This window comes from Bombina bombina, chromosome 1 (assembly GCF_027579735.1).
Source record: "Bombina bombina isolate aBomBom1 chromosome 1, aBomBom1.pri, whole genome shotgun sequence".
NCBI lineage: Eukaryota > Metazoa > Chordata > Amphibia > Anura > Bombinatoridae > Bombina > Bombina bombina.
In genome coordinates this window covers 244,943,420-244,957,256 of record NC_069499.1, presented here as the reverse complement: position 1 = coordinate 244,957,256, position 13,837 = coordinate 244,943,420, and the positions used below count along the sequence as shown (strand labels likewise).

Genomic DNA, 13,837 nt, shown 5'->3' with positions numbered 1-13,837 from the left:
TTGGAGCTTGATAATTCGGCCCCTATATCTAAATCATTTAATTTTCAGATCCATCTCACTTTAATATACCCCTTTAAAATGGCATACATAATATAACATTTGTTATATATATATATATATATATATATATATATATATATATATACATAATAAAACATTTGCTATATAAATCTAGTTTTCTATTTATTGTATTTTATGAATTTATTATTATTATTATCATTAGTATTATTTATTACTATTTGTTTTAGCTATTTGTAGAGCAACAGCACAGAGAGTTTGAGAGAAGTTGCAGATCTAATGACTTAATGCTTCTATGGAATTAAGTGTGAGCTTTAGATGATCGGATAGTGCTAGGGAGTGCTGTCATGTTGCAAGTTTCCACATATAGCTGCACCTCCCTTTATACTGAAAAAGCCTATTGAGGTAATCATTTATCTTCTTGGATTGTTGTTTCCTTAAACAAAGTAAATTAACATTAATATATTTACAAATGCCTAGCTATTTAACACTAGCCATCATAACTTTGGATTCAGTTTTTAGCTAGAAATATATCTGAGCCTTTTTTAAAGTTATCTACTATATTAGGAGTCACTACCACCTAAGGCAAAAAGTTACACATTCTAATCGATCTCACGTAAAAAAATATTTTCCTTTTCTGGAGATAATGGGGCAGGTGATGGAAAGTTCGCCACAACGAACATGAAAAAAACACTTTCAGACTTGCAATTCTCAAAGAAAAGGGCTGTCCCTGCGAGTGGCTAACTGTGTCCCATAGACATAATGAAAGCTCTCTGCTAGGTGAAAATGGCAATGTAGGATGAAGTATATAGGGAGAACCCGACGTATGTTTAACTTTAATATTACGCCTAATACAAATAAAAATACCCTGTTTTCAGTGCACTGTACTTTAAAAACGCTGTTATATTTGTATGCATAGGTTCTTATTTCAGATCTATTAGTGTTTTGACAATTTTGATAAAAGTTCACCATCTTTTAATTTGCAAGAATCTGTAGGGTGGAAATGTTTAGAGAATTATGATAGGATTTTAGAGACAATTTGTTTGCCTCAATCTAAAGGAGGTTTTAGAATCCACAGAAATACACATATTCATAGACATAATCTTGCACTTAAAAGACTAGACAACACACTAAAGAGACTATTGAAGTTACAGTATACCTGTGAGGTAGGTATTGTGAGATGAGTTGATAAAATAATGAGAGAGAGGCTGCATCATGTCATGATTCACTGGGATTTTATCTAGAGACACCACACTGTTTTCAGAACCACACAGGAACCAAACCATTCCTTCTGGAGACAGCTGCCCTAGAAGAGAGAGAAAAATGAATAATGGCCCACAAAAGGTTGGGAAAGCTGTCAAGTTGCCCAGCAGAAGTATTTTTAGACTGGTGTTATAGCACATAAAAAATAAGTGTTTATGGGTGAACAAGTGGTAAAAGGATCACTCATATACGCTATTATACCATTATATGTGTAGAAACACTCATTCTTGAAGCTTGTTTTACATAGGCTGTGTGCTATAAACATGAGTTATTAAGTTGAATTAGTTGGAACAGGCACTTTTTTTAGGTGAAACTCTAGCCAAACATTTTTTTAGTTTTGGATAGCATAGGGAAAAGTTTGTTTTGCTATCTGTGCCCCTGTTCAGAAAATTTCACATCACTTTCTGTCCTTGTGACAATTGAATTTTGAGTATTTTGGGTTATCCTGGAAAGAAGGATTGGTGATAAAGCTCTATTTTCTCCATTTGTAAGTACGAGTTGTACTTAAGTCGGATGTCTGTAATTCGGGGACTGCCTGTATATATATAGATATATATATATACTGTATATATATACATACACATATACATCTTTAGACATGTATATGTATGCATCTCAATGTTAAAGCCCTTTGCCTGCCATTTTTTCCCTAACACCTGAGACCTCATATCTTTGAGCCCATGGGGCCTATTTATTAATGTGCGAGCGAACATGATCCGATATTGCGGATCCTGTCCGCTGCACATTGATAAATGCCGACAGCATACGCTCTCTGCATTTATCATTGCACCAGCAGTTCTGGTGAACTGCTGGTGCAATGCTGCCCCCTGCAGGGTTGATCTCTGTCCGTCGCCTCAGAGCAGGCGGACAGGTTATGGAGCAGCGGTCTTTAGACGGGGCATCAAGCTCCATATGGAACTTGATAAATATGCCCCTTTGTATCTTTTTTGTGATAGGCTAATATCTGTTATGTGATACAAGGGACAGGGACATGAAAGGGAACTTTGAAATCCATTAGAAAAAAATTATATTGCTTGTTTTAAATGTAAAGTTATTGTTATGGAGTTGTATTTATTATGCATTTGTTGATTATGTAATCCTACTGTATTTAATGTTCCTTTAAGACATATTGTTTTAACAGACAATATGTTGTGTACCACATTAAATACAAAAGCTCACCTCTCTGTATATTAATGGCACTGGGCTCATATTTCTCAATAAGGACTTGAACTTGCTCAATCTTGGCTGGAGGGAAGAGAAGTTCATTGAGTCGGGAATCTCTCTGCTTCTTGTTAATAAACTTAGTGAGATGGTCTTTAGTCATGTAGGGTTTGGCTTTGGAGTGGCTGGGAATACAAGAAAACACTTGAGGAAGCATCTCAGATTATACCATACACTTCAACAAGGAGAATATGAAGGGGTGGTATAGTATGTAAAAGTTCTACATAGCATTTAACACAAATACATAGGACTCACTAGGAGGTAAAGATCTCATCTATCTCCGGCCTTGGACACAGATGCATAAGGAATGTTCTATAGACAGATGGAGGGAAGTCCTCTGGGTTGATAGCATCATTCTGTATATAAAATAGATATAATTCTAAGCAAATGTTGGGATATTTATCAGCATTTTGCTACATTACTGTAAGATCAAATAATTCAGAAGAGACTTATAAAATCTGACCAGAAAAAATATGATGAAAACCGTCAGTGACTGAGACTCACCTTTCCCTTGGGTAGATGACAGGCTTGCAATGCATTTTCCACTCGTTTCCTGTCTGCAGGAAACATCTGAAAAATACTGTTCATGGGAACAATAGAAGAAATTATTTAAAGATAGCTGTTAATTTAACAAATCATATATGTACCCCTGACAGCTAAATTGGGTCCAATGAAGAAGGAAAGAAAGCTTAACTGAAGAGAGCAGAGCCCTTTTGAAGTGCATTTGAAAACCCCACTAATAAACATACTTTTGATAGGTACAATCTATAAACTATAAAACTTGTACAAAAATTTAACTTGAAGATCTAAATGTTTTTTTAACGATCAATTAAGTGTTTGTAGGTTTTACTGTTTAATTCTCTAAATAATTAACTATAAAATAATACAAAATTATATGATATTATTAAAGGAGCATTCAACACCAAACAGATGCCAGATAGAATTATGTATTCATAGCAAATATTAGCAGATATATTTTTTCAATATAACTTGGCATGAATCTGGTACTCACAACCACGTCACACATATGATGATATAAAAAAAAGCTTGAAATTAACATAATTGAAAGTAAAAAAAATTACCCTCTTCAATGAAAGAGACGTCAGTTTAAAAAAATCCTTACATTTTATGCAATTATACAAGGACTAAACATTACAAGTTACTTAATAAAAAACATCATTAAGCATGTGGTTAGAGCCTCATAACAGCAATATTAATCAATCATTAATTGATCAACTCAATTAATTGTTTCTCTTGGAAGAGATATAATTAATTTGGCACAATCCGGAGAATTTACCGCTAGAAAGAATAACTAAAGAACTCTCAACAATGTATATACTTCTACTTTCTACCAATCCTAGCGTATTTATTGTTTATTTATAGCTGTAGATTAAAGACTTCTCCCCTCTCAAATACCCATGGTACTTACTTACGTACAGGAATCTTTCCGTCTGCGTTGAGCTGAAGTTTCAGCCTCAAATGTCTTTATGGACCATACAGAAAAAAGAAAATACAGTATTATACTACTAGCAGTTTGCAAATAGCCTTCATTTTGAACAATAAATCCTATCTGGTTGTATAGAGAAAAGTGTTTTTTTTTATCTCTATGTATTCAGCTTGGTTTGTAGCTATCATTTTACAAACCTGAAATAAATAATTTATCAATATATTGCTTATGAATAGTTTAGTTACCTGTTTTTGGAAATATTTAGTTAGGAAGCTTAAAGAGATATGAAACACAAATTTTTTTCTTTTATGATTCAGATAGAGCATGCAATTTTTAGCAACTTTCTAATGTATTCCTATTATACGTTTTCTTTGTTCTCTTGGCATCTTTATTTGAAAAAGCAGGAATGTAAGCTTAGGAGCCAGTCCATTTTTGGTTCTGGTCACTGGGTAGCACTTGCTGATTGGTGGCTACATTTAAATTCCTCATGTTAAATTCACCATTTAGGTGTAAATTCTGATAAACAAACTTAAAACAACGCTTGCTGTTATCAAGGGTTAACAGTTCCAAAATCAAAGCTGGGTAATGGGTAGTAAAGGTGTTGTCTATGTTTTTAACAATAAAACAATCAAGTAGATTGTCCCCTTTTGAGTGTTTGCATGTTATAAATGATGTTTATAAAATTATGTGTAATTACATGAAGTTGTTAATCACACATATGCATTTAATCATGTATATATATATATATATATATATATATATATATATATATATATATATATTATTGTTTATATACAATAAATGATAATAAAACCCAATATTACATTTATACTGCATCTATAATTTGTATGCACTTCAGAACATTCTTTTGCTCTCCACATTAAAGGGACAGTCAACCATAGAATTGTTATTGTTTTAAAAGATAGATAATCCCTTTATTACTCATTCCCCAGTTTTGCATAACCAACACAGTTATATTAATATACTTTTTATCTCTGTGATTACCTTGTATCTAGGAACCTTCTTCCAGCCCCCTGATCACATGACTGTGACTGTTTATTATCTATTGTCTTAAATTTAGCATTGTATTGTGCTAGATCTTAAATAACCCCCTGTGCCTGAACACAGTGGTATCTATATAGCCACATGTACTTTCTGTCTCTTTGTGTTGAAAAGAGATTTAAAAAGTATGTGATAAGAAGCAGCCCTCAAAGGCTTAGAAATTAGCATATGAGCCTACCTATGTTTAGTTTAAACTAAGAATACCAAGAGAAAAAAGAAAATTTGATGATAAAAGTAAATTGGAAAGTCAATTAAAATTAAAAGTCCTATCTGAATAATGAAAGTTTAATTTATACTTGACTGTCCCTTTAAGTCATTAGCTAACTCTTGCCTCTTCCACCTTAAAAATATCTCTAAAAAGTGTCACTTCATTTAGGACACAACTAAGTCATGAATGCCTCTGCCAGGCTCATTTTCATTAAGCATCGCTCCACAACTTCTGCACCTCTTTGCCAACACTTCTACTGGCTTCCCTTAGCCTTAAAGGGACAGTAAACCTTAAAAATAATGTTATATAATTCTGCACATAGTGCAGAATTATATAACATTATTTAAGTTCTATAGTTCTAATAGGCTTTTTTACCTTTAAATATGTAAAAATTATGGCGCTTTTACAGACCCGCTCTCTGCTCTCTGCTGAGCGGGTCTGTAATATTCAGTCAGCGCATCGGGCCAGCTGTATAGTCACAGCCCGGCCCGACCGCGCCATAAGACTAAGTGCAGCTCGCTCCTGTGACAGGAGCGAGCTGCACTTAGGGCTATGGCGCGGTCGGGCTGGGCTGTGACTATACAGCTGGCCCAATCCGCTGACTAAATATTACAGACCCGCTCAGCAGAGAGCAGAGAGCGGGTCTGTAAAAGCGCCATCATTTTTACATATTTAAAGGTAAAAAAGCCTATTAGAACTATAGCACTTAAATAATGTTATATAATTCTGCACTATGTGCAGAATTATATAACATTATTTTTAAGGTTTACTGTCCCTTTAAGAATAAAATTCAAACTTTTGACCCTAACATACAAAGCCCTTATCAACCCTGCACCCTTCTATATTTCTACCCTTGTCTGCAAATACTCGTCTTTCATCACTTCTTCACACTCTCGTCTGCTGGATTTTTCTAGAACTGGACCTATCATATTGAACTCCTTGCCTCGCTCAGTCAGACTTTCCTATAGTCTCAAAAACTTTGTGTTCCTTAAAAACATATCTGTTCAAGGATGCGTAAACCGATGTTAAGATGTCTCTACTACTTATGTTTTCATTTACCTCACCTTCCCCATGTACTTCCTTTAGAATATAAGCTCATGAGTCCACCTGTCCGGTTGATCATTTTATGTAAAGATGGTTTACAGCTTACAGTGACTCAAGGGCAGGGCTCTCTACCTTTATGATTTATGTAAATATATTCTGATTATTGTTATCCATAATGGTGTACAGGTACTTAAAGGGATACTAAATCCAATTTTGTTTAATGATTCAGATTAATCAACTTCCTAATTTACTCCTATTATTATTTTTTCTTGCTTCTCTTGCTATCTTTATTGCTTATTGGTTGGCTGAATGTAGCCACCAATAAGCAAGCGCTATCCAGGGTTCTGAACCTAAAATGGGATAAGACAAGTTTGATAATAGAAGTAAATTGGAAAGTTGTTTAAATTGTATGTTCTTTCCAAATCATTAAATCATTTTTGGGGTTTCCTCTCCCTTTCTTAAACAGCTCTTTAAAAGTTTAATATTTATTAAAGCTTATCAGTTAGTATCTTAATAATCCTGTTATTCTACAGTATATTATAACAATTCAAATTGGAATTAGTTATATTGTATTTGTACCCTCATTTGTAGTATAAAGTTATGTCACGAGACTCCCACAACTAAACAAACTGGTTCATATTCGATACTTGATGCTTAAATTAAAAAGCAACTTAACGTTGTAAGAAAATAAATTAATAGTTCACAATGGCAATTATGAAGTTGTTAAATATCAACATATACACAATTCAACAGTGCTGCTAAAACAGCACTACCAAAATAAATACAATTTGTTGGCTGCCAAAGAAGAGAGACGTTAAAGGGACATAAAACCCAGAAATGTTCTTTCATGATTCAGATAGAACATACAATTTTAAATGACTTTACAATTTACTTCTATTATTAAATGTTCTTTGTTTTCTTGTTATTCTTTATTGAAAAGCAGGAAGGTAAGTTCAGGGGTGTGCACGTGTCTGCAGTACTATATGACAGGAGTTTTGCAACACTGTTATACATTAGCAAGAGCACTAGATGGTAGACATGTTTCCATGCAAAAAATGTTGTTTCGTTTCGTTTTCATTAGTTAAATAATTTAGTTTCGGGAAATTAGTTAAGTTAAGTTAATAAAAAAAATTGTTTCGCCAAATTAGTTATGTTAAGTTAAATTGTTATTTCGGATCCATTCGTTATTTCAGATCCATTCTTTATTCATATTCATTATTCTCTTCTGAAGTTTAGAATAGAATAATGAATATGAATAAAGAATGGATCCGAAATAAAGAATGGACCCGAAACAAAATTATCTAAAAAAAAACGGCGTCACCCACATAGCCGACACTAACTAAAACTATTATTCCCTAAAAGGCCCCCCCACATCGCCAACACTAAATAAAGCTATTAACCCCTAAACCGCCCCCCACATCGCCCACACTAAATAAAGCTATTAACCTCTAAACCGCCGCCCCCCCACATCGCCAACACTAACTAAACCTTTTAACCTCTAAACCACCACCCCCCACAACGCCGACACTAAATAAAGCTATTAACCCCTAAATCGCCCCCACATCTCCAACACTAAATAAAGCTTTTAACTTCTAAACCGCCGCCCCCCCCCACATCGCCAACACTAAATAAAGCTATTAACCTCTAATCTTCGGCCCCCCACATCGCCAAAACTAACTAAAGCTATTAACCTCTAAACCGCCGCCCCCACATTGCAACTACCTAAATTAAACTATATTAACCCCTAAACCTAACACCCCCTAACTTTAACAATTAAAATACACCTAAATTAAAGTTATAATTATTAACTAACTACCTATTTAAAAATAAATGCAAAATTTCCTGTGAAATAAAAATAAAACCTAAGCTAGTTACAATATTACTATTTACTAACTACCTAGTTAAAATAAATACAAACTTACCTGTGAAATAAAAAAAAACTAAACTTAAACTAAAAAAACCTAACATTACTAAAAATAAAAAAAACTAGCATTACAAAAAAATTAAAACTACAATTACAAACAATAATAAACACTAAAATTATGAAAAATAAAAAAAACTACCATTACAAAAAATAACAAACAACATTATCTAAAATAATAAAAAATATTCCTATTCTAATACCCCAAAATAAAAAAAACTTAATCTATAATAAACTACCAATAGCCCTTAAAAGGGCCTTTTGTAGGGCATTGCCCTAAAGTTAAGAGCTCTTTTGCAAAAAATTTAAAACAAACCCCCTCTAACATGACAAACCCCCACCCCCAAATCCACAAAATAAAATAAAAAACTAATTAAAAAAAAAAAAAAAATTTGGCTGAAACTAATTGCACATGTCTTTTAGATGGCAGCATGGTTTCGGGTCATGAAGTGCTTCAGACATGTGCACGATACCTATTTTGATATATTTTCAACAAAGAATAACAAGTGAACCAAGCACATTTGATAATATAAGTAAATTGGAAACATTTTTTAAATTGTAATTTCTATCTGAATCATGAAATATATATTTTGGGTTTCATGTTCCTTTTAAGGGATAGAATGGTCAAAATTGAAAGTTGCATGTCTGCATGTCAATGTAAAATAGAAGCATTTTTGCGATGAACTTCCATTAGCAAAAATGCTTCTTGTAAAAGTTATTACAGTTTTTTTGCGACATACACACATATCCTGTGAGGGCCTGTGCACTAGTATTAAGACACTACGGGACCAATTTACCAAGCAGTCAATCGGCCCCAATGCAGCTGTTTCCGCGCAAGCCTTCAGGCTAGTCGGACACAGCAGTTAAGCAGCAGTACGATTGGGTTGATTGACACCCCTGCTAGCGGCCTTTTGGCTGCGAATCTGCAGGGAGCGGCATCGCACAAACAGTTAACCAGATCTGCTTGTGCAAAGCGAAATGCCGACAGAGTATCCTGTCTGCATTCAGCGATGTCGGGTGGACATGATCCGATTAGCGGATGATGTCCGCCCGACATATGATAAATCGGCCCCCATACCTTCTCAGAGAGTCAGCTGTGGCTTCTATGACACAAATGATGTCTTCACAGAAGCAATACACGTCATCTTCAGTTATCTGAGCTTGAATACTGGTTCATAGGCCTTATTGAAATGCATTTATGCACATTTCAATATTGACCTTTCTATCCCTTTAACAACTTTATAACAGAACTTTTAATTTATATATATATATATATAACATTAAGATGCTTTATAATTTAAGCATCAAATCTAAGATATGAACAAATTTGTTTAATTGTGGGGGTCTCATGACAAATACTTATACCACAAATGAGGGTTGGTGTAACAGACAATATAATTATTTTATTATTATTCTTAACAATGTTTATTTATAAAGCGCCAACATTTTACGCAGTGCTATACAGAGAAACATTACATTTATTAAAGTACAAATAGTACAACGACAAGTTATTCAAGGATAAGTTAGATACATAGGGCTCTATGTACAAAGCAGCGTAAGCTGCTCCGGAGCCCTTACGGGCAGGTTTGCACATGCGAGCCTGCTTCCCGCAATGTAAGAAACAGTGGTCATTATACTGCTGCTTCTTTTTTTATTATTATCAGGTTTTTGTAGAGCGCCAACATATTCCGCAGCTCTATAAACATAGGCGTTATACAAGATAACTTTTATAGGGATCAGCTGGGCTCAAAGGCTTACATTCTAAGGGGTTCAAGGGCAAAGCAATGGAGTTAAGAAAGGTTAGAGTAGTTTGTATGCATCCCTGAACAGTAGAGTCTTTAGGGAGCGCTTGAAGCTGTTAAAACTAGGGGAGAGTCTTGTGGAGTGAGGCAGGGAGTTCCACAAGTTGAGAGCCAGTCTGGAGAAGTCCTGTAAACGGGAATGCAAGGAAGTAACAAGAGAGGAGGAGAGTATGAGATTGTGAGCAGAGCGAAGGGGACGGGAGGGAGAGTATCTGGAGACAAGGTCTGATATGTAGGGGGGAGCAGTGCAGTTGAGGACTTTGTATGTCAGAGTGAGGATTTTGTGTTTAATCCTGGAGGCAAGAGGAAGCCAGTGGAGGGATTGGCAGAGAGGTGCAGCAAATGAAGAGCAACGTGTAAGGAAGATGAGCCTGGCAGAGGCATTCATTATGGATTGTAAAGGAGCTAGGCGGCAGCTAGGTAGATCAGAGAGGACAGAGTTGCAATAGTTGTGGCAGGAAAGGATGAGAGAGTGGATTAAAATCTTAGTTGTGTCTTGTGTAAGGAAATGTCTAATTTTAGAGATGTTTTTAATGTGGAAGTGGCAGGCTTTAGCCAAGGACTGAATGTGAGAATTAAAAGAAAGGTCTGAGTCAAGTGTGACCCCAAGACATCGGGCATGTGGGGTAGGGGTAATGATGGAATTATCAACAGTTATAGAAAATTGGGGGGTGGAGATTTTGGAATAAGGGGGGAAATAAGGAGCTCAGTTTGGGAGAGATATATCTTAAGGTATTGAGAGGACATACAAGATGAGATATGAGAAAGTCAGTGACGAAGTTAGTAAGGAAGGTCTGGTGCAGAGGTAGGTCTGGTGCAGAGGTAGGTCTGGTGCAGAGAGGTAGATTTGGGTGTCATCGGCATACAAATGGTATTGAAACCTGTGAGACTTTATTAAGGAACCTAATGATGATGTGTAGATTGAAAAAGAGAAGGGGACCGAGGACAGAGCCTTGAGGTAACCCAACAGAAAGTGGTAACGGGTCAGAGGATGCTCCTGAGAAGGCTACACTAAAGGTATGGTTAGATAGATAGGAAGAAAACCATGAGAGAGCTGTGTCGCAGTTGCCGAAGGATTGGAGGGTTTGGAGCAAAAGAGGGTGGTCGACCGTGTCAAAGGCAAATAAGCAGAGAGAACTGACCTTTGGATTTTGCTGTATGTAGGTCATTGGTAACCTTGACAATTGCTGTCTCTGTGGAGTGATGGGGACGGAATCCAGATTGCAGTGGGTCAAGAAGAGAGTTTAGTGCAAGGAAATGGGATAGACGTGTATATACTAGGTTTCAAGGAGCTTAGAGGCTAGAGGGTGTAGGGAAATAGGGCGGTAGTTGGATGGGGAGGATGGATCGAGGGAAGGTTTTTTTGAGGATAGGTGTGATCAGTGCATGTTTTAGAGATGAGAAAAATATACCAGTGCTGAGGGAGAGGTTGTGTGTGAGTTTAAAATATGTGTGAGTATAGGGGTGAGGGTAGAAGAGAGGGAGGGGAGTAGCTATGAGGGGATGGGGTCGAGGGGACAGGTAGTGAGGTGGGAGGACAGTATAAGGGCAGAAACTTATTTGACGGTAACAGGGGCAAAATAACTAAATTTATGGCTATTTGGGTTTTGGATGATTGTGTGCTTTTGAGTGGGTGGGGGATTGGTAGTATGTTGAGAGCTGATTTCATTTCTGGTGGAGTCAATTTTGTTATTGAAGTGGCTGTCAAAATCTTGAGCTGAGAGAGAAGTTGTATTAGGAGGTGGGGGTATTGAATGTTTTGGGTTTGAGAAGAGTATTGAACGTTTTGGGTTAGAGGAAAGAGTAGAGATGAGATTAGAGAAGTATTGTTGCTTATAAAGATTAAGGGCAGAATAGTAGGAGTTCAAGATGAACTTGTAGTGAAGAAATTCAGCTGAATTTTCTCCAGTGTCGCTCAGCAGCACAGGAACATCTGCGTAGGTACTGTGTCAGAGGAGTATGCCAGGGCTGAGGATGAGAGTGTGGTTTCTGAGCTATGGTAGGTGGGGCCAGATTGTCAATGACCGATGTAAGGGTGAAGTTACAGTGGCAGATAGATTGGTCAGGGCAGGAAAATGAGGGGATGGAAGAGAGGAGAGGTTTGAGAGAGCTAGCGAGCTGTTGCTGATCTAATGGCTTCTGTGAAGTTTGGTGTGAGGGGTAGAGGGAGGGGGAGTTGTAGGGAGGAAAGTGATGTTGCAAGTGAGGAGATGATGGTCAGAAAGAGGAGAAGGGGATTTTCTGAAATTTAAGATAGTGCATCGATAGCTGAAAATCAGATCGAGGGAGTGACCATCTTTCTAAGTGGGATAGTTAATCCTTTATGACAGGCCGAAAGAGGAAGTGAGTTGCAGAAATTAGAAGATAAACAATAGACAGTACAGCTAGATCCCAGATAAACAGACAATATTTTATAACAAATATGGAAGGAAAAAATATATTACAATCTTTGTAAAGTAGATATGCACTTAGCTTAGTCCCAATGAACTCTGTCCTGAAAGTTTAAATCGATAATTGTCAGTTCAAAAGAGTCTTGCAATGGTATCCGCCGTATCAATCCTGCTGTGTACAGAGCAGCTGATTGTTCATAAGACTCCAACAGTGTGCGGTCCCGACGAAAAAGCTGTATAGTAGGAGAAAAAACACAGCGCATCTGCGATTCACAGCATCGTTTTATTCACCAAACAATTGACACAAGACAATAACACACTTACAAGATACCAGTGTAAGACTTGCACAAAGGCACAAGGCCAGCTCACTCTGAGTGCGATCTTCCTTGTTAGTATCTCAAGACGCTGACCTGCGGCATTGGGTTATGTTCAGATGTGCTCAAATCCTTAGCACTTTCGATAACGTCCTAGCGTCTCCTGTAGGCTCGTCCTCCCTACGCGTTTCATCTGCTCACAGGCGGATTTTCTCAAAGGCTTTCAGTAACTGGATATTCCTTCAGCTGGCTTGGATGTTTTTGAACACCCGCCTCTTGTGATGTAATAACGTACGTGATCCTTTGTTATAATATGTATATATCAGGTAGTATCAAATAGTGCTTTGTATCTGCGGCTAATTCATGCTCCTATATTTCCTAGGCACGACAAATTATTAAAGAACAACTCATCTATCTATAACATATATCATTCATTCATATACAATTATTTTGAAATGTAAATAGCATATTAATAAAAAACATAATAACAATAATAAAAACTTTTGAAAGGCCTATTGCTTAAAACAATTAATTAGCCAATTATTGCACATATTTCTCCCAAGTTTGCTTATTGGGTATAGTTCTAGAACAACACTTTAAAAATGATTTTAAAACAATTGATTCATTGACGAATTCTTGCAAAAATATCCCCCAAGATGGCAAATACATGACTCTATTTATTTAAACCTTCTATATTTTTTTTGTATATATTGTTTTTTCTAGTTCATGAAAGCTTGTAGGTCTAGATCTATATTTAACCCCTTAGGTTCAAGGTATTCTAAATGATGAATCCATTTTGTCTTGCATTTTCTAAGCAGTAGTAGCCTTCTATTATCACAAGGGCCTGGTCTAATCTGTTCAAGATAGAACCCGAATAGAGAGTCCTGAAGGATCTTTGCCATGTGTATAATTAAAGTGGTTAGAAACACTGTTTATCATACCATATTTTGATGTTCTCAACATGTTCATACCACTTTCTCTTTATGCTCTTTTTTGTGAGACCTACATATATTTTGCCACATCTGCATAGGAGTTGGTATACCACATAAGTAGACTGACATGTACCCCTAAAATCTATTTTAAAGGTTTTTGAACTGTCCCAGTTCTTTACTTCATTCCCTTTTATCAGGTGATCACACATTATATA

At 36.2% G+C, this 13,837-nt stretch overlaps 1 protein-coding gene across 1 annotated transcript in view; it reads right to left on the bottom strand.

The window, feature by feature from the left end:
• The window catches only part of PLCB2 (phospholipase C beta 2), a 256,010-nt gene that overhangs the window by 82,792 nt on the left and 159,381 nt on the right, over positions 1-13,837 (bottom strand). The window contains exons 6-10 of the mRNA XM_053697903.1: positions 3,932-3,985; positions 3,007-3,082; positions 2,758-2,858; positions 2,461-2,627; positions 1,178-1,324 (exon numbers count right to left, since the gene is read on the bottom strand). Of these exons, the coding sequence (XP_053553878.1) occupies positions 1,178-1,324; positions 2,461-2,627; positions 2,758-2,858; positions 3,007-3,082; positions 3,932-3,985 (545 nt within the window). The remainder of the gene's footprint in view (positions 1-1,177; positions 1,325-2,460; positions 2,628-2,757; positions 2,859-3,006; positions 3,083-3,931; positions 3,986-13,837) is intronic.